Source organism: Anopheles maculipalpis, chromosome X, assembly GCF_943734695.1.
Source record: "Anopheles maculipalpis chromosome X, idAnoMacuDA_375_x, whole genome shotgun sequence".
In the NCBI taxonomy this organism is placed as follows: Eukaryota; Metazoa; Arthropoda; class Insecta; order Diptera; family Culicidae; genus Anopheles; species Anopheles maculipalpis.
Window position 1 is genome coordinate 14,731,326 of NC_064870.1, and position 20,988 is coordinate 14,752,313.

The 20,988-nt window shown below is 46.3% G+C and overlaps 3 protein-coding genes across 7 annotated transcripts in view; all 3 read right to left on the reverse strand.

Moving 5' to 3' along the window:
* The window catches only part of LOC126568065 (palmitoyltransferase ZDHHC8), a 347,611-nt gene that overhangs the window by 97,723 nt on the left and 228,900 nt on the right, over nucleotides 1–20,988 (reverse strand). The window lies entirely within an intron of this gene.
* The window catches only part of LOC126567971 (probable 2-oxoglutarate dehydrogenase E1 component DHKTD1 homolog, mitochondrial), a 41,785-nt gene continuing 22,653 nt past the window's right edge, over nucleotides 1,857–20,988 (reverse strand). The window contains exons 1-7 of one of the 2 annotated variants that reach the window (XM_050224360.1): nucleotides 5,895–5,984; nucleotides 4,712–5,407; nucleotides 4,234–4,649; nucleotides 3,728–4,153; nucleotides 3,231–3,654; nucleotides 2,054–2,664; nucleotides 1,857–1,963 (exon numbers count right to left, since the gene is read on the reverse strand). In XM_050224360.1, the coding sequence (XP_050080317.1) occupies nucleotides 1,862–1,963; nucleotides 2,054–2,664; nucleotides 3,231–3,654; nucleotides 3,728–4,153; nucleotides 4,234–4,649; nucleotides 4,712–5,407; nucleotides 5,895–5,982 (2,763 nt within the window). In that variant the 5' untranslated portion in view covers nucleotides 5,983–5,984 and the 3' untranslated portion in view covers nucleotides 1,857–1,861. Of the gene's footprint in view, nucleotides 1,964–2,053; nucleotides 2,665–3,230; nucleotides 3,655–3,727; nucleotides 4,154–4,233; nucleotides 4,650–4,711; nucleotides 5,408–5,894; nucleotides 5,985–20,988 lie in introns of those variants that run through there. The other variant, XM_050224368.1, reaches the window with a different exon arrangement.
* On the reverse strand, nucleotides 11,026–16,799 carry LOC126565480 (protein mesh). Of its 2 annotated transcripts, XM_050222771.1 has the most exons (10): nucleotides 16,437–16,799; nucleotides 15,035–15,639; nucleotides 14,803–14,940; nucleotides 13,961–14,727; nucleotides 12,846–13,872; nucleotides 12,639–12,768; nucleotides 12,279–12,567; nucleotides 12,007–12,194; nucleotides 11,481–11,822; nucleotides 11,026–11,414 (listed from the first exon to the last, which is right to left on the reverse strand). In XM_050222771.1, the coding sequence occupies exons 1-10, from the start codon at nucleotides 16,771–16,773 to the stop codon at nucleotides 11,026–11,028; spliced, it is 4,212 nt and encodes a 1,403-aa protein (XP_050078728.1). In that variant the 5' UTR covers nucleotides 16,774–16,799. The 2 variants fall into 2 exon arrangements, with proteins under 2 accessions (XP_050078728.1, XP_050078652.1); XM_050222695.1 differs by having other exon boundaries at nucleotides 11,026–11,822.

Below are 20,988 nucleotides of genomic sequence, written 5' to 3' on the forward strand. Positions count from 1 at the left end.
CAGCTCTTTGCTAAACAGTCATAAATTCAAAGCTCAATAAGCAAGCGCTATCCTCTCACCGATAGCAAAAAACAGGTGGAAGGTATCAGTCGAACTCACTTCGCTCATCCAGTTTATACCTCAGCTTAATAGAGCACCAAACATAGATTATAAAATGTGCAATAGTATTTTAGGAACAATACTCTATGGAGGTAGCAGCCCTGTTTTCCTGCAGGTCTGATGCTAATAGCAAATCAGATACTCGACCCAAATAATACCAAACCATTAAATTATTGAATCACAAACAGAAAGGTCACATTATGTTTCCAGCGAATGAAGGCTTAATTGAGCTTGAATTAACGAAAACTAGACAAAGCAGTTTGAAGGTTATGCACCGGGGCAAGTCAGCCAAGAGAACCTACCCGGTCCAAGGCAGGCAGGCAGATCGATTTTTACATTTTTTTTGCCGAAAACTAATTTTCCTAACAACAAAGGAATAAACCTGTATAAGTACGTAGCAATATTATATTTAATATCACAATTGTATACATAATAAATCAGTATATTAAAAAAAATCTCCGTTGATGATATAATAGAAAATACGTGCTAACGCCCAACGCTGGTTGTAGTAGGTGGGTAGAGAAGTCTTACTAATAACTATGATAAAAGGGTTGCTTTGGCCAAAAGCAATTTTATTTACTCAACTAAATTGCTTTCGAGAGCGAAGCAGTGCTTCTAGCAGCGATCTATTATCTTTTCGAAATCATTTTTAAAATATAGTTATTCATTCACCTTAAAATAAACCTCTGCTTCAGCGATTACTTCACCATTGGACCTCAATTTACTGCCAGTCAGCATGACCAAAACAAACAAATTTAATTCATTTATTGTGTCGCAATCTACATATGAGGGCTACTAACTTATCTACGCACCTGTTAAGAGTAAAAACAATTATATTTGTTCTTTTATTTGATAGGCTTAATTTTTGAATTATTTCGATTTCAAATTTTCAATTTTGAATTGCTTTGAGGATCAACTTCTGTATCGAATCCTCGAAGACCGGTTTAACCTAGAAGGCCATTAAGCTACGAAGACGACATTTGACTCACTTTTCTGCAAATATCGCTTAAAACGACTTCCACAACGTGTTTTTGAATACTAAAGCCTTCTTGCATTTTAGAGGCGATTCTTGCGGATTTAGAGACTTATAACTTTTCTATACGCAATTGAACTCCAATGTAATATTTTGATGAAATTTATTTTTCTTTCCATTTAATTCAATATGCAGCTTTACTTTCAACTAATTTTCAAGTTATGAAACTCCGAAGTTGACATGTTTTTTCCGACTAAATAAAACAACATAAAAGCTATTTTTAAGCGCTTTAAACAAATTTGACGGCAAAATGCTTCTAACAGTTTGACTGATTTTTACAGAAACAGAATTTTACTTCGAGTAAGTTAAAAGGCAAATGTTCACAATACGGCGCTAGCCATCATACTTAAAATAAATAAAAGTCAAAAGTTAAAGGTGTTTAAATTTGAATAAAAATATTTACAGATTTACATTTTATTTTCTCATAAAAAGCAAACACACGAAGTAAAACAACACATTGTCATTTCATGACACACTATTTTGTTATATATTTTGTTCAAAAAAAAAAACGGGATAATTTAAATAGCCTAAACACAGTTGAAATGCATAAATAACGCTAACGGCTGTCCATAACGGCTTTTATTGAAACCAAAACTCGTGCAACTGTTTATTCAATGATAGGGAAACTTTGTAAATTGCACGTTCGACTTGCGTTATAGTCTTTTAATAGATGTAAGAAGTATTTTAATGTGATAATTGTGCAAAGTACATTTAATACAAAAGAAACCTTTAATACAGGGTGGTTTTAATGACTTCTTCAGCCTCCTTCACGTGCCACTGGCTAACGCCAACGGCAACGGTAGCAGCTTCCGGCCGACCACGGTATTGGATCTGCAAAAGGAAAGGAAGGTAGTTGTGTGTGTGTGTGTTAGAGGTGTTATTTTGAACGTCTGTCTCTATCATAGGTATCATGCATCTTACCCTCCTTTCGCACATATTTTCAAAGCGTGGCTGCACAAACGTCCACGCGCCCATGTTCCGGTGCTCCTCCTGGCTCCACACAAACTCCCGTGCGTTCGGATACTTTGCTAGCTCGTCCCGCACTGCCTGCACCGGGAATGGGCAGAGCGATTCTAGCCGCACCAGTGCAACATCACTCACCTGGCGCGATTTGCGCTCAGCTTGCAGCGTGTAGTAGTGCTTGCCACTACACAGTACCACGCGCCGCACGCGCTTCGGATCGACCCGGTCGCCCGCTTCGGGATCCCCCAGCACCGGCTGGAAGTGTGTACCGGGAGCGAAGTCACTGTGCGGGGACACACAGTCCGACAGGCGCAGCAACGTCTTCGGTGCAACCACAACCATCGGCTTCCGGAAGTTGCGTATCATTTGGCGGCGCAACGCGTGGAAGTATTGGGCGGGGGTGGAGGGATTAATAATCTGCAGGTTGACCGTATCACCGTCTGGGCTAGTTTCACGCGAGTCCGTCATCTGCAGGAAGCGTTCCATCCGGCAGGAACTGTGCTCAGACGCAGCCCCATCGTAACCGTGCGGTAACAACATCACCAGCCCGTTGCAGATCATCCATTTTGCTGCAATAGAGTGCGTCAAAAAAGTGAGTCAAATGTCTTCTTCTTGGCCTAACGGCCTTCTAGGTTGCACCGGCTTTGAGTGATTCGATCTGGGATTCGATCCGGATCTGGTATTCGCATTCGCGAGGTTCGATCTGGTGTTCGCAGAGGCAGATATAGCTCTTCTGAGGCCCTAAGCGGAAATGGTGTTGGGGCCTTTATGTGGAGAGCCCCGTAATTCTACATCCTTTGATCGAGGGGCAAAGGCAAATTGAAGTCCTCTGGTGGAACGGCCTTCTTACGATTCAGCAATCAGGGCTGCCGATCGGGGATCCATCAAACTCGCTAGTATTTACCAATTTTTTTGGGTTTCAGCTCAGGTCCCCTTTTGAGGTGGGGCCCGCTTCTGGGAAATCGATACTCTACCACGATCGATTCGATACTCCGTCGTAGTAGGATATTCCAATGAGGACGAATCGTGGGAACATAATTCCGGAAGGGGATTGAATCCCACACCTGCCGTAGACCTCACCACCAGACCTCCCCCAAAGCAAATGCAAAGCGTACAAAATCGTACAATAACTTACTTTCGCCGCTCACCAGGAAGGTATCGATGATGATTTGTGCACCGTTGAAGAAATCACCAAACTGTGCCTCCCACAGTACCAGATTGTTGGGATTATCGATTGCCATACCGTACTCGAACCCGAGAACAGCTTCCTCCGAAAGAATACTGTTCGCCACCTCAAACCGTCCGGTATTTGGGTTGTCAGCCGCCATTGCGTTCAGTGGGATGAAGATTTCGTTCGTCTGCTGATCAACAAGCATCGCATGTCGCTGGGAAAAGGTGCCTCGTCCCACATCCTCGCCACTAAGGCGAACGTTGTACCCCTGGTACATTAAGCTACCGATTGCCAACGCTTCGGCCGTTGCCCAATCGATCCGTTGTCCCTCGGCAAGTCGCTTCAAGCGTGCGTCAATGTGCGTCTTCTGCAGGTGCGGATGTACATTCTGCAAATCGACCGTACGAAAGCATTAGTTGTAAAGAGTTGAAGTACGCGGAAGCATATCTGACGATACTCACGAAACCTTCCGGTAGCTTTACACTCTCCCGACCGATATGGCTCAGCAACCGATAGTCGACGCCCGTGTTCCAAACCGTTACCTCATCGCTTGGCTGCTGCAGACCGCTCCACTGCTTGTCGAAGTAGGTACGCTCCGGTTCGTACTGCTCGTACGCCTGCAACTCGGCGGTTAGGTAGTTTTGGTGACTTTTCGAAATCGCATCTACATCGGCTTGATCGAAGAGGCCGGCATCGATCAGCTTTCCAGCGTACACGTCCGGGATGGATTTGCGGGCGTGTATAACTTTGTACAGGAGTGGATTTGTCATCGTCGGATCGTCTAGCTCGTTGTGTCCCCAGCGGCGGAAACAGTTCAGATCGATGAAGAAATCTTTGCCGAACTTTTGCCTATACTCAACGGCAAGCTTTGTAACACTGGCAAGGGCCTGGCAAAAGACGTAAGACGTAAGATCGTCGATTAATTTTCTTAAAGTCTTTTTAGGTACTTCTGACTCATGCTGCTTACCTCCGGATCATCCGCATTCACATGTACTACCGGTGCCATAATTGCTTTGGCCAGATCGGACACATACCGGGTGCTGCGGCCACGTTCGGCTGGTGTCGTAAAACCTACCTGGTTGTTCACTATTAGATGGATCGTACCTTCCACCTCGTAGTGTGGCACATTCGCCATCATCAGACACTCTTGGTTGATGCCTTGCCCGGGAAAGGCGGCATCACCGTGCACCTGAACATTGAGCACCTTCGATCGATGGTACGCATCCTCACCCTGTCGCACATCGTACGGACCGTCAGCGTGCGCGAGTTGTTTCGCCCGTGCCTTACCCATCGACACAGGATTCACCGCCTCCAGATGCGACGGATTGTGGAGCATATTGAGATGAAACGTTTTACCTCCCACGGTCACATCCGTCGATGTATCTGCAATGGACGCAATAACCTTACCGACAAGTCTTTCTTCTCTCTGCCGATGAAACACTTACGAAAATGACTCGCTATATCGCACATCGCTTGTGCATCAGCCGGAAACTCTGGATATCCTTTAAACTTTTTAAATATCTTTGCCGGTCGCGTCCCAAACAGAGTCGTCAGTACGTTCAACTTGCCACGATGTGGCATACCGATAACAATGTTGCTCAGGTTGGCATCACCGGCACACCGGAATAGCTCCCAGTAGAACGCCATCATGCTTTCGGCGCCTTCGCCACCGTATCGCTTCACCGTGGGAAACTTGACCGCTAGGAACTGATCGAAGGCTTGCGATTTAAGCATCAGTTCGGCAATTTCGCGCCGCTCGTTGGCGGTCGGTTCTTGTTGGAAGAGGTGCTCATAACGCTCGGCAAGCCACTCACGCTCCTCTTCCGATTCGATGAAGCCCAACTCGATGCTGCACGTACCACAATACATGCGGGCCAGTAGTTGGTCCAGTTCAGCCATTGAGAGTGGCTGCTGCTGTGGTGGTACATTGATCAGACCGGTTGGATCGATCCGATCGGCAGCGGTTAGTCCATACCGAGCGTACTGCAGCTCTGGTAGCTGGTTGAAGTTTTGTGGCTCGGTAGGTTGAAATTTAACTGGATCAATCGTGGCGATACGATGGCCATGCGTGCGGTAAGCTTCAACCCATCGGTACACATTGCTGTTGGTGTTACGCTTTTCCAACACCGCGGCACTGATTCCTGTTGGAGAATGGGGTTAACCAAGAGAGAGAGAGAGAGAGGGGTTCATGATTTAATGTAACGTAGAAAGCGAAAACGAACAGAAATATTTTGCTTTAGATAAGCATGACGATGTGACGATCTACTGTAGGACGAGTACACAGACCTTCGTTGCCTCTAATGCAGCGTGGCCATCGTCAAGCCAAGACCTTATCAACCGACGCGCAGGTACGAGAGGAATCCCACATACTTCAACTTAATGTGGACATCATTATTGCGATAAGGAGCTTAACAAAAGCACTCAGCAACTGATCTTTTGCAAAAAAAAAAAAACAGAACGCTACACACCCGGAGATACCGTCTAGACGGGTTTGGTGATAGAAGGAGGTCCTAGCTGACGGCTACTGTGCACCAGGTGATTGAACATCGTTTGATAGAAGAAGCATGCGGTTGGACACATTTTAAAGACATTGATCGTGTCCAGCATCCGTCAGCTGTAGAAGCTTACCTTCGTATCGCGAGCTAGGTCTGGGTCGGTTTCCGAATACGCCTTTCGTGCTGTGGTATCCTCGTGACAGTAGCAAGCGGCCCAACATCTTCGGATACGTCCGATACGACGCGTAAGGATGGGTTTTGTGCTCTTCTCCTTCGTCTCAAGTCTCGCTATCCTTTTTGTTACCTGGCACGTTTACACGACCACTGCCACATGTACCCACGCACAACAATTCTACGCACCAAACACCACCACACAAACAAACACACACACACAACGCAATTAATGACGGCCTTCAAAGAGTGATCTATTCCGAAGCACTAACCACCGCTGGCTGAGGGCGCGTCTCTCAATTCTAACGCGCTGGAACACACTGGGCAGAGTGTAAGGTGGTACGGAGGGCTCGCCAAATGCTTCCACACTAAGAAGCAACCGGTGAAGGAATACTGGAAGATTACAGTGCCTGACAACACCCGCCCCGGGGTTCTGTATCAGTGTCGGCGGTGATACGCGTCTCGACATACACGCGTATGTGAAGGGCGCGCGCGGGGCCGGCGCTCAACGCGATGCGGTTGTGTATGCGTACCAACATGTTTACGCCCCAGCTCGCATATTTATGTATGCGCATGAATGTCTCTCTACCATACATCGCAGTGTGGGTAGGTTTTCGGCGATAAATTCGCGGCGCAACTTGGTTTGGCCAAGATGTGCTTGGTATGCATTCAGAAATAACACATGGTGAGCAACAGTGATGTACGCTCCGTGACAGCGTGAGGTAGTGCGGCGTGTGAATTGATTATTTAACGATTGAAATTTATGTTAGAAAGAAGAATTTATTTGAATTTGGTACGTCAGAATTATTTAGAACACAAAATCGTCTCAGCAACCTAGTTGCTAAGACATCTGACTATTTAAATCATTGGACGATGTACGCTCCTACTCCAGATAAGCGTAACGACAATCATTCACCCCCCCCCCTACGATCGTTTAATTGGCAATTGAACAGCGTTATCGTAAGGCGCCGTAGTTTTCAACCAGCACTATCATGTGTACGATGAAGGACATGGCTGATAACTTCTTCTTTTCTAGTTCGATTAGAGATTCAAAGAAATATTGAGTAAATAGCTTTTATAGCAAGTACTGGTATGAATTTTTTTATGTCTCTAGATGTAAAGGATTCCTGTAATCATGAAGTTGTTTAGTTGATTTTAAGAAGACAGTTAGGATTCAAAAATAACGAAAAAAGAATTACGCTGTCACGTGGTGGTCGGTCCACCGGTCAGTAGTCAATGTATACTAGTTGACTATATACTGTCAAAATTTGACAGCTTTATCTCTTTTTACAGTAGCAAAGACGAGAACAGTAAAAATTATTTTCGCAAAAGTTTGTTTGCACCGTTTGCTCCATCCTGGCCCGAGTATCCCCAGATGGCCCCTGGATCATTCAACATAAGATCTCGTTTTATTTTCTCCAGGAATGACATTCACTAGTGTGATTTATAGTACAACGTATAGTACTTGCGAGAACCCAAGTAGCCAATCTAAGTGTCCCCCAGTGCCATCCGATCGCAATTTGTTAGATCAATTTGAAGACGAGAATCTAACTAAAAAGTTGCACGGTGAAAGCCAGGGATGAATTGATGAAAGAGGAGACATTTTTGACTGGAAAACTGTTAGTAAATTATTTCTTTACACTTAGGCTTAAGTGCCGGTAAAAGGCCGCAAAATGACGAGGTAAAGATTGTATTTTCTTTCTTATATTAAAGATTTTTTAAAGAAAACAAAGCCTTTTTATTGGTTACAGTTAAATTTTACCGTTTAATTTTCACCATACATCTGAAAGAATGTTGCTTTTTAAAAGCATACGTTACTTACCGAAATTTTGAATAGTCCGGTTGTTTAACGAGATCGGCTACATACTCAGAGGGCCTGGCATCAAAAGGAACGCAATGGCGAATTTAGTCCCTCGGAGTCCCTAAGCCGAATGGAATGGAAGTTGGGCTTAGGGACTATCAGATTGAATCTGCTTGGCGAGGAGGAGGGAATGGGGCTGGAGAGGGAAGATTATTTGTGGATTCATCCACACGTTAATCCTCCACACCCCACCCACCGTAACACCTGCTACTGCTCTATCCTGTGTTTCTGCTCCATGCTTATTTCGTTTGGCCGTTTTTCCAATACTCAGTTTTAAAGCAACTGGTTCTCCAGCTCACTCACTCACTCAAAAATCTTATCTTGACTGTAAAAACTGCCTGCCAAAGGAACCAAAGACGTTAAATAAAATGATTCAAAAATATGTTTACTTTAACAAAGGTCAACTTAAACTACGTGTAAACTACCTTTTGAACGAATTTTTACATTCATTTCATTTGCCGAGAAGAATATTGAATTCGAGCTGCTTCCTTCTGGTCTTGTATGTTCTCCTGTTACGCGAGATCAAATTTTGCTGCATTGAAATTTCCTTATCTTGTGCTAATTTCCTCCTGGACTGACTGGTAGTAACAGGAGAGCATTCGAGGAAGTAACTGGTATTGTGGTTCAATTTTAAATTTGTAAATTTTAAATTAAAAACTTAAAAAAAGTCACTCTATTTCGATGATACCTTGACAGGTATGTTCCCTTGTTACTCGAAAACAAATATTGGTGGAAAATTAGCGTGCGCTTTGCGATATAAACGAGATCGGAATATTTTTCTCATTGGAGGGAGAAAATTATTTTGCTGTGCAAAAAAAAATGCAAATTGGAATGAAAATATTCTAAAAGCCGCACTAAAGGCACCATTTTCCACGGGAATGCTGCTGGTGGAATTTCCCGTGAGTTTTTAGAGCTTCCTTAGCCTGTGTAAAATTGGCAATAACTCGCTCAGTTTTGGTCAGTTTTTTTTCTACACGCCATGCCAATCCCTTTACTCCCACCTGGGATGCTATAGACAAACTGAATCCCTGTAGATCCTCATCATGCGACCGGGGGCCTTATACGAGGTAGCTAAAGAGGCCCTGGGTGGATCATAGACGAGGCTCGTACTCGTTTCACAACTGCTCTGGTGGTGTGGAGGGGGAGGGGGGGGGGTGTGGTTTGTCCTTCTAAGGCTAAAGAGGTTCTCTAGTCAGCGAGGCTCCCCTGACCGACGAAGCTCCCCAGTACGACGAGGCCTCTGGCGGTCGTCAACTCCGCCCATAGATAATTCCTCCACTGAGAGAAGGAAGGATCGCTCTTCCTCCCTACTCAGTGAGGTGCCAACTCCTGCGCTTGATCGGTATAAAAGACCACCATAGTCATGCTCGCAAATGATTCATTACCAACATTGACTCCTTTCTCTTTAACGTTAACTCCTCACACTTTTGAAGATCGTTCCTATTTACAATCCCATCCTACCGCTTGCGAGTATGCCCACCGCTAATTATAATCTTTTTCCGTAGCACCTACAATCTACACCAATGTTCCTTGGGTACGCGCGCTATCCGTCACCACTTTCTGATCCCCGTGTATGTTTTATTACTATTTAACGTCTCCTGTCTTTATTCCTTTAAACCATCCTATCGCTTTAGTTCCAAACGAGATCCTACTTACCGCTTTCTAGTTTCCAAATTTAATATAAATAAGCAATAATTAAGTAAGATAAAAAAAACGAAACGTTTATTGAGTGTTCTCAGTACAACGGTTAGGCTTCTTTTGTGATATTTCTCAACTGGAGGAAGACTTTGATTGTCAGTAGTCAAAAACTGTTGTGGTATGGTTGTCATTTACATCAGTCATCAGTTTTCAGGTCGTAAAGCAAATGTCCATATGTATAAAACAACACTCGGTTCAATAAGGACACGCAACTTGTTGCTGATAGCTCGGACCGCGCATTTTTACACTAGAAGTACATGGACTCTTGTTTTAGAACTTGGAAAATACTCTCTCGATGGTTGTATACGAAGGATTTAGAAACCTGTCGAATGAAATGTCATTTTCGGTAGTAAAAATCGCAACAAATGAACAAATCAGCTTTATGTGGGTGTTGGCCCCAAACGTACGCGGTGCGTACGTTTTTTTTTATCTTCATCCTCAAACAAATCTTACAATAAACACGAAAAAAAAAGCGTTAAGACCTAGAAGTAGTTTAAAGAGGAAAAGGATGAAACATAGTCCTTATTGTCTACGCATTTACGCTAAGCTTAGTGATCGATAGGGCACATGCAAATCTGGTTAAGTAAACTGTTTACTAAAGGCTTGAGCTACTTAGAAACTGTTGCTGCTTTTCTCAGAGGACCTGCGTTGAAAGTGTTTGATTTTGTAACGCACGATTAGTATGACGATGAGCACTATCGGGATGACGATTATCAGCACAATACCGAACGAGGTGCTCGTATTGCGTGCAACGTACTCCTCCCCACCTGCAACGACACACAATGCGGGAGAAACCGAGTAAAGAAGGCAGCAGAACCGTTTTCCTCCAACTTCCAACCCGCTGTACTTAATGTGCTAAAGCGTGGATGTATGCATTGCAAGTGCGGTTCGGTTTTGGTACTAGCTTGAACAGGCGAAACAGGCATTGCCATTGCTGTGGTGTTGCGTGTGCGCTTTTGAGGTTACCGCTCGTTGTCGCCAGCGGTATATGTTGTCACAGGCAACTGGTACCACACGACACGATGACTTGTTGGAATGTCAGGTAAGGGCAGGATCTAAAATCTGATCAGGTCCTCCCCCAAACGCATGGCCCGTGTCGGCGGTAACAGCACCCACCGGTCCAAGGGTAGTGCGCTTATCTTATCAAAACACTCTAATAAAACGCGGCCCGCACTCGCTTGGCAGGGGTCCCGCTAACTACGCTGTCTTGTACGTCTGTCGACTTAAAAGGAAGATAAGATTATGTTCAAAATTGATGGGTAAAGTTCTTACTAGCAGAGCACTGAAGTCATGCGATCTATGTAAAGCTATTAGCTTAGTGTGCTGAAACTACTGCACTTAGCTGCCTTTCCTACCTCATGACTGCCATGGACATATTTGAAACAAAGGGTACACACAACAACGACCCACTACAGTTGTGTGTTTGATGCCTGTGTGAGTGTGTGTTTTGTCAGTGTGCGTGTGTGTGTGTGCGCGTATGTGCTCGTTTGATACTGATGGAATGAAGATGTCTAAATGTCTGTCAACGATCTCCTTAAACTTCCGTCGAGCGACTATCCATCCGATTGGGAAGTCCTGTATTCTGCACCAACGGTTGCGTTTGGCTCTGCTCGCCAGTGTAGTAGCTGCGGCTAGTGTTGGGCATCGGTGACAGGTTGCCGTTCTGGGGTCGGCGTTGATTCAGCGGTGAGTTGTCCTCGGTCGCGAAGCTGCTCACCTGATCGATGTCACTGAACGTGGGGCTGTAGGCACCGTACGTCTGGGTAGGGGACTCCGCTGCGGACTGCTGTAGCTGGCGCTGCTGCTGCTGCTGGCTCATCGTGACCGGGGGTGGTGGTGGTGGGTATCCCTTCGGGTCGTCATCTTCCTCCTCCTCCCCGGAGAACATGCCCGCCTGCTGGAGCCCGCGTTGACTGCGGCGACCTAGTTGTTTTTGATCAGCCATGTTTTTATACTCGATATCGCGTGCAACTTTAGCGCTATATTCACCTCCTTCCGAGGATGTGATATCTTCTTCGTCCAGGTCCATCTTTTTCGGCTCGAACTGGATGTTGGGTTTGCCCTCGAGCGGCTCATTCGTCCGGTAGGTGGCGTCGTACCGCAGCGTCTTCTTGATCGTGGTGTCGTCAAACTCGCTGTCGTCGCCCTTGCGCAGTGTGGCCCGCGAACCGGAGCGGGAAGGAAGCGGCAAACGCCAGTCCGGGTCTTCCTTGCGTTTGCGCTTCCGCAAGCAGTACACGCCGCATACGATGCACAGCATCAGCGGTATGATCACAGCAATGACAATGCCAATCGCAATCCAAGCCGTACGACGCGAATAGAACACACCACCTGCAGGACAACGCAAAATGGAGGACGTGTTTGTGAACGTTTGGATGTGTCGGTTGGAGAGGTTTTAGTCGGAACTCGTTTAGAATATGGGTTGGAAAACAGTCGGTAAAAGCATGATGCATGGAGATCGAAATGAATGGACCCACCAGGAGCCAGGGCCCCATCCCTTTTTCCCCATACTTACGTAAACATTCCGTGTATCCGTACTCCGGTATGTCCCACTGGCCGTTCTCCAGGCAGATGCGACGCGAGTCGCCGATCAGGAAAAAGCCTTCATTACACTCGAAAGACACACGCGCACCCGGTGTGAACAGGAAGTTGGATTTGCGACCGAATCGAGGAGTCTCCAAAATACCACACGATATGACACGTCTAGAGGAATGGTGACAGGGACATAGGCAAAAAAGTGAATCGCTATGTGCATTATCATCCTCCCGATATCATACTGACACTTACTTTTCGTTTACCGTCTGTATGTTGACCACACTGGCATGATAGTTTTTGGTAAAGTGTGCCATCTCCCGACTCAAGGACATACCGTAATCGAACCGACACTGATAACTCTCGCCACACAACTCTTCTGCGCGCTGTATATCCTGCGTTCGGTTCGGCGGTAGGAATTGGCTCGGTTCCCGTACAAAGTTTGGCACAAAGCTTAAGTTGGCAAAGTAGCTCGATGTTCGTCCGAACTCTCGTGTGAATAATGCTTGTCCTATGTTTTCCGCTTCACGATCCGATAACATCCCTGCAGTGAAATGGCGGAATATCCCGTAAGTACTATGTTGGTGAGTGAAGTTTGCCCAGCTGACTACTTACATTGTACCCCAAATTGTTCGTGCACATTCTGGAAGTTGTTAAGATTAGGCTGAATTATTGCTCCTCCGGGTGTTGTCAAGTCGTCGGTCATATCCCAACTCCAATTGCCAAACAGGCCGCGCGTTTTATTCTGTCAAGTATTAGAGCATCAGTATGCTAGCGTTCGAATGCTCACCCGCAACCCGGGTATGTGTTTGCGATACTCACGATAAAACTCCAAGGCGTGTAGACCCGTGCCGTCATGAAGCCATTGTTCTCTACCACCTCCACACCGACACCGGACGAGAACATGATGACTACCTCCGACTGGTTCAGGATGTAGGTAGGCGTATATACGGTAACACCGTGGAAGTGCTGGAACTTGAGGCTCTGCCGATCGAAGTAGATACGTCGCTGGTCGGCAAATACGTCCAACCGGTAGCGCCATTGTGCTTCGCGTGGTCTCAAGCGCACCTCAATAATGGTGGACGTGTTACCGCGTGCCGCAATCGATGTGAGCTGCGTAGCCATTACCGGACCGTGGATGTTGCGCGATACCTGCTCGAACCGACCCTGCACATCGATACGCTCCCGTCCATTATTGCCTCGCAGCAGCACAAACTCACCCATTCCATTGAACGTGTACTGGAGTCCATCGAACGTGACGATATGTGGATCACCGAATACACCGGCAACGCCAGGCGATTGGTAGGCGATACAGTCCTGCGACGGACGGCGCTCAAACCGGAACGTTTCACACCCAACAGCCTGCTCATCCTGCCACATGCAGCAGGAGTAGTATGGACGTACATCGTGGAACCAGGTCGACAGTGTCGGTACCTTGTTTGCTTCGTTCCACGGTATCTGACCGATGTTGTGATTACGGCGTGGCCGCGAACCCCACATCTGATCGTACGACAGCATCAGGTAGCTGTTACGATCGTAGCAACACTGCTGCTCCGAACCCTGCACCGTCGGTTGACCGGATCGTACGCAGTGTATCGCACCGCGGTGCTGCAAACAGGTCGGGTTCGAATCTCGATCACAGTCCGGATCGGGCAGGAAGCGACCCTTGTCATGCAGTGCGTGCTCCAGTGTACAGGGACAGATCGGTAGTTCGTGGGCAAAGTTGCGTAGAAACCGATCCGTACGCAGCCAGTTCTCGCAGAGAGCTCGGGGCCAGTTTCGACCGTGTATACGTTCCCACTGTGGACCAAAGTACCAACCGAGGGGAATTGGTTTTGACCACAAAACACTAAGAAGGAAAAGAAAAATGGCGGGAAACCACTGAAACCGATTGCCGACCCTTGGATAATGTATCCTCCATGATGTACTATACTTACGGTGAAATTCTTAGATTGTTGTACTGCTCCGGGTTGGTGAGGTTAATCTGAATAAAACCGAACTGCATATCAACGGTGCGTGTGTTGTCACGCATGCGATAGTTGGCGGGCACGATCGTGTACGCACCCGTGTTAGTAAGCTGCGTCTCAATCATGTCGATGAACTCCAATTCTGGCCGAATGGTTGCCTCACGGTAACCCCACAGCGATATCTGCACGTTCGCGTTCAGGTTCGTCGTCAGATTGAACCGATTCCAGGTGATGCGGATTTCGTTCGGATTGCGTCGATGCACATCATCCGTCTCGAAGAAGATACGATCGGTGGCAGTGGCTGGCGTCTCGACGAAGTATCGTCCACGCCACTTGAACCGGTCCGTACCGATCGAGATCTCGAAGCGGATGTAGCCTTGTGCCTTCAGGAACGGTTGAATGCAGATGGCACGGTTTGTGTCCACGACCGTACCAACCACCTCCTCCGTATCAAATCGACACGCAATACGATCCTCCCGGTTGAAGCAAGGGCCGGTAATGTTGACCACCGTACCGCCAAGCATGTTGCCCGACTCCGGCGCAAACACCAGCGGGAGATGTGACGCGTCAATGTCCTTGTTGCACGTACCGAGCATGATGCGCTCGTCGATACGGAAGATGTGTCGGCCGGGGAATCCGTTCGCCCAACCACGTCCAGTTAGATCGCGCAATACGGACGCCTGACTGTAGGGTTTGTACTCGTAAGCCTGTGTACCGTTGCCTGCATTGAAACCGATCTGAAAATAGGAACGTTTTGCACAGAATAGTTGAGTGAAGAACGTCTAGGGGAGGTTAAAGTAGAGTAGACTTACATAGGCTGGAACACCACCCTCTCCACCAGTAGTATCACCGCCGGCTTCCGTATGCGAGGACCAGTTAATTTCGGCATAATTAAAAATGGCGTACGTGTACACTTCATCGGTAGCCAGGACCATTTGGAACGAGTTCGTCTGTAGTGCGTCGATAGAAGGACAAAGTCTCATTACAAAGTACAGACATGAGTAAAGAAGAGCCTATATACCCCACTACCTCCCCCACACTTACCCGGTAAAGCGAATTGTCAATGCCACCAGCAAAGCTCATATTCTTCCACGTTGTAATGATGACGTGCTTCGGCACGAACGTATCCGAACCGACCACACCCTCGCGAATGTCCCACATGACACGTTCGCGCATCTCGACACCGGCCCGATCGGTACGCGTCATCAAATCGCGCTCCATGCGGAAGTACACGCCGGGCGAACGCTGATCAAAGTCCGTCTGGTAGATGCGCCCGATGCGGCACTTCGAGAAGAAGATACCGATGAACGAGGGATCGTTCCGCTGCGGCCAGTCCTTGATCGGGAAGGATAGCGGGTAGGTGTAGTGTTCCGGCGGGTCGGAAAACTCCAGAAACCCGTTCATCGACACGCGCGTATAGTTAAACCGGAAGCCAAAGAATGGAAGCTGGAAGTTGAAATTCTTGTGGACCTGCGGCATGGAGGCGTGTATATCACGCTGAAGGTCTCCCGTATCTTCCGGGCCACCCCGATCGTAGAATGGGTACAGGAAGTTGCGGCGAATCTGCGCTAGGCGGGTCGGATTGATGTTGTATCCACCATCAATGCTGTGTGTTGGAGGTTCTTTGGGCTGGACGCGGTTCATTGGATCTGCATTGGAGGGTTGGGAGGAGGGGGAGCAAAATGGCGACCATGAATCAACTCCGCTTAATGGCATATTTCGCAACCTCAATCTATTCGGCACATTTTATCTATCGCTAGATACTGTTATCAGCCAGGCAAAATCATGTACAACCTCGTCTTGTGGTCTGATAGAGTAATTTTGGGCTACAAACATGGGACAACATTCTGCACCGTAAACCCTAACTCTGTTATACGATTGCTTCAAGATTGAAGTGTGTACATATATTCCTGATCCAACTTGAACCAATCATGCATTAATCAAGGACCATACTTCTACTTCTTCAATCGGGGACCTCCATTCGGCCCAGTAAAACATTGCATTATTGGAAGCCGTTATCATGTCAAACACACCCGTTATCAAGATAAGGCCCATCGTTGCCTAAGTCAAAGGAATCGAACTTGTAACATTCCAGCATGAAAATTGCAACATACGACGCGCGTCGCAACTTCAGCTTGCCATTGCACCACAACGTATCTGGGTTCTGCAGAACGCTGCGAAGGTACGGTAATATCCAGCGTGTGTAACAAACGCTCTCTACACACATTGCTACGGGGTCTCTAATCTAATCAATAACGAGCGTTTGCGCAAATGAATGTGTCATCAGTTTGCCGCGACTACTGAACAGGACAGGTGCGATAAGATAAATGAGTCTTTGAGGCATGGTAAGGAAAAATGGTCCAAACTGGGCGACATATTTTCGTTTGATTTTTACCTAAACTTTACTGTAGTGCAGCGTAAACAATCGCAAACGAGAATTACGTACCTTCCCAATTGTAGTTGGAATCGGACAGATCAAGGCTAGACATGAAGTCATCGTAGTTGTAGTATCTGCCCTTCTTATCCTTGATCTCGTCCACACCGGCCGTGTCAACGTCCACCAGGACCTCGTTTGGTTTTTGATCGGTGTTTTCCGGGTTGTCATCGCTCGGAACGCTTTCTTCTGGTTCTGTTTGATCTTCACCGTCCGGTTCTACCTCATAGTCGTCAACGTTATCCGTTGCGTCATCTTGAGGTTGCTCATTCTCCTCTGCGACGGCATTGGTTGATAGGGAGATCAGCGATACCGCACAGAAAAGCAGCAGAAGTAATTTCCACCGCATGGCTGTGCTACGGCTGTGCTAACGTTCGATTGCTTGTTGAAAGGATACAACACGGATAAAGAAACCCAACTTCGGAGCAGCTGGGAGTGCTGCTACACACAATTCGAAACTGATCCACCCTAGCGCACCAGCGAAAGCACTTTGCACTCTGAAACACTTTGCACTCCGGCAGGATATGTTTGGAAGGTCACACACCGAACACTCTACTTCTTGTCACTCGGCACTGATCAGAATGCCCAACCGCTTTGGGCGTTGTCTTGTCGATAACTGGATACCGTAGCAGGTGTCGACGCGTTTCTGATGGTCAGGTTAGAATCACCTTGCGCTCCAATCGTTATCGCAACTCTTCAGCGCTGGTGCTGGTAAAGAGCAGAAAGATAAGCTCGAATGAAAAAAAAGGGGGGAAAAACTTACCAGATAAGATAAGTACCAACTGAAGCATTAGTGTGCACGAATGCGTATCCATAGCTTGCTCTAGGAGACCCCAAAACCCGAAACAAGAACACAAACGGGTAAAGGGTTTTGCGATTACACATGAGCAAAACATATAACACTAGACATGGGGAGCCCTTATTTCCTTCTTTAGTGTTTTGTCGATCAACTTGTTGAGTAAGTTAGTGTCAACAGTGTGTACGTGCTCTTATCAGCAAGATAAAGGCAGAGCAAAATAGCTGGAAATAGTATCCAGCAAACGAGAATCGTGATTCACGATTGGCTGTTTCTCGGAATGCTTACTGAGACATACCGATGGTATGTGTCTAATGCTTTTCCAAACCTTTTTCTCCCCTCTGCAACGCATAGTTGTAGGGCTAGGTTTTGCATGGTTTACTAGGGAAACTAGTTAAGCTGGCAATGATCGAGTATTTTGATTGTGCCTATCGCAAACTGACCCTACCTTACACTGACTCACGGTAGCATGGGAAGTTATGGAATAGAGCGGTGAAACTACTGATAGGGATACTGCCTACAGGGAACAATTCCTTGATCTAAGTTACATCTCAATGCCGTACACGTCATTTATTTACAAACATTAAATTCTCAATTTCGTCTTATTGAGAAATGTTTTGAGACTCTTGTGACCAGTGGCGGATTTAATTTTTCGGGAGCCCTAAACGAGGTAGAAATTGGGACTCCCTCCATCATATTGAATCTAAGTTGGGTATGTGTAAAAAAAAGAAGTTGATGATTGATCTCCGACACTACAACCGCTTCGCGGTTTTATCCTGCTGCGGAAATGCTCCAAACCGCTCGCAGTCGTCTACCAGTCCGTTATCCCGACCTTTCCGGCGGGGCTATCAATGTCATCACACCATCTCAATTTGGGCCTACCAAGTCTCCTCTACCCGTGTGGAAGACTTAAAAAGACTTTACGAGCTGGGTTGTCCGGCGTCATTCTAATGACATGACCAGACATGAGTTCATCGTACAGCTCGTAGAGCTTGTCATTGTAGCGACGGCAATGTCCTTCCTTACATACGGGGCCGAAAATGCTTCTGAGCGTCTTCCTTTCGAACGTTGCTAATAGGGTTTCGTTAATTTTAGTTAGAGTCCTCGTCTTAGAGGTGTATGTGAGTAGGTGTTTTAAGTAAAACAGTTTCCTCAGACAGTAGGAAGATCGGTTGGTAGCGCGTCACTCAACATCAATGCTGTTGTCGGTGCTGACTTTTGACGCGAGATAGGTGAAGTTTTGTACGACCTCAAAGCTGTGGTTACCTATGCGTACGTCACCCCAGCGTAAGTCGGGGATTGTCACCAGGGCCGTCAAAGTATGCAAGATGACAAGTTAGCTGCTGTTAGGACTCTCTCATCAAAGTATTGTAAAACAAATTTACCTTTCGTAACGTACAGTAATGAGACAATCAATTAGCTTGTTGCAAGAGGAAACAGATTCAATTGATTAAGATGCTACTCTTAACTCTCTATGACGTCTCCTCCATTCGTTGGTACTGCTGGCCTTCGAGAGACTTGGCCCTGCTGGTTCTGACTTTATGAACCTGTTGACGAGCCCATCCAGCCTCGGGTACCTTTACCATGTTGTAGTACGAAGTTATCGTCTAAGAACTGGTAAAAGCTTTGCAAGATTAAAACTGCCTTTTTTCTGTAGTATATCTGCATAAACTTAAAACATTATAGAGTCAGAATTTTCCCAAAACAAAAATGTACTCCGAGAATGAATCATTCCTTTTTTCTTTAACCCTCTCTTTACTGCACGCATCAACTTTCCTTCCAGAGAGGTTATAGCGGAGTCGATACTGCGATAAGATACCAACAGTTTCCGGCACGACAGAGCACCAGACAGTGTGTTAGTGTGGAGCATTGCAACCAACACGCAAAAGAATTCAGAGTCACATCAAACGATCGTTAGAGGCGTTTCGTGTGACCTATTTCCAGCAGATCGTGAAGATTAAGTAAACACAACGGGTAAACACAAATGTACACCTACGAAGTACAATATTGGTGAAGTGTAGTGCTTTTAGCGCTAATTCGCTTTTAGCGGAAATATATTTGTGGTCTTCATACGGCAGGACCGGGGTTCAAATCCCACCTCGACCATTCCCTCGTAGTGAGGGCTGACTATCCATTTACGCGGTATCAGCGATTCTCGATAGCCGGTAGGACGCTCGGCCAAGAAGAAGATTTGTAGTTGGATACAGCTTGTGAACAAGGTATGCAAGTTTGTATGCAAAAGATTTTTAAGCTTGAACTCTCGCGAGCTTTTGTTACACTTGTTTTGCACATCGCTCATGTACGGTAGCCACTGTCCTCGAGGATCATAATCCACACGCATGTTCCTTGTAAGTGACCCAGTTGGCCAAAGGATGTTGAAGAGTTTAGTGAGTTCGTTGGCAGGATCCTACGAAGTCAAATCTGCCAAAGATAAGTTAAGCCCAGCACCGAGTTTTCAGGGAAAGGATCGAAAACCTGCGCTATGTCTAATGGATGTCTTCGATACAGAAGTGAAACATTTTTAGTTTGTTAAACTATAATGATGAGTGGAGGCTCGTTGAGGTTTTTATTTCTTCAAGGTTTGCACAGAAAAAGATCTGGCAATGGCTAACGGTCACATTCGATCCTTTCTTCAGACGTTCCACCATGCACTGAACTATGATACCTTCCGTTTATGACTTGTAGTCATCTTCGGATCTGTTGCTCGATTTCCACCAAAAGTTCTACTCAATACACATAATAGGCGAAACCTTTTCAACTCTCGCCGTAAAGGTCTTAATAAGGCACTTCCAGATACGATTTTGTTCCTCGGGACGAAGCTTAGCATGCAAACTTGTGTGCAATTGTGCAGGGCGCAAATATGGTCGCATGCACGTGCTTTTGCCAGAAATGAAGCTTTCCCTTGTTTCATTATGTTTTTTTTTGAATGTATTTTTCCATGCCGGACTAATATTTTCTGTGAAGCAGAAAAGAACAGATGAATGAGAATAATACTAAGTAAATTTTTTTTACAAAAAATGTGTTTCACTTCTCGAGCAGGAAAGATAAAGTCAGCAAAATAATTTTCCTGTGGTAGGAAACTCTCCTGAGCCTTTTTCTTTTACGCTATCCTCCATCTTCCATTGCTATTTTCCATTTCACAGCGGATAGCGAGTTTAAACAGTCACCTGAGAAAACTGCTTTCCCGGCTGCGAAACGCTGGCAGGCAGCGAAGCGACAAAGAAGGCATTAATTATGAAGAGTAATGCGAGAGTTGGGTGGAAAAACTTTTTCCACTACCGTGCAGAATGTTTTCCCTCTTTGTGGCGGTGGCTACGCCAGGCAGCATCATCCGGCTCTCATTATCACTCTTGGCGTTGATGATAATTTGGCATTTTTCAACGCCCCCCCCCCCATCCGCTCTCGAGTCCCTGGAGGTTATACCTGGTTGAGGAGATGGATTAGAAAAAGGCGGCACTGTATTTATCGGTGTTTTAATTTGATAAAATACGGGAATAGACGAGCTTACGCGATGATAAGGCATCAGAAGGACCTAGAGAAAGGAATAGAGGCCTCGATGTAACATTGCCCTTGGAAGCATAATGTACCAAGTTGAGAAATTGTTGTGTCTATCACGTAAGCTGCATTTGTCTAGGCTTTGTTTACCGAAAAAAAAAACAGAAACCCTCACAATTCTGGCTGGATTTGAGGAGCAAACTCTTCGAGTACAGCAGGCCAAAATCGGTAAAAGCAACGCAAAAGAAAACTGTAACCACCAGATGCAGAAAC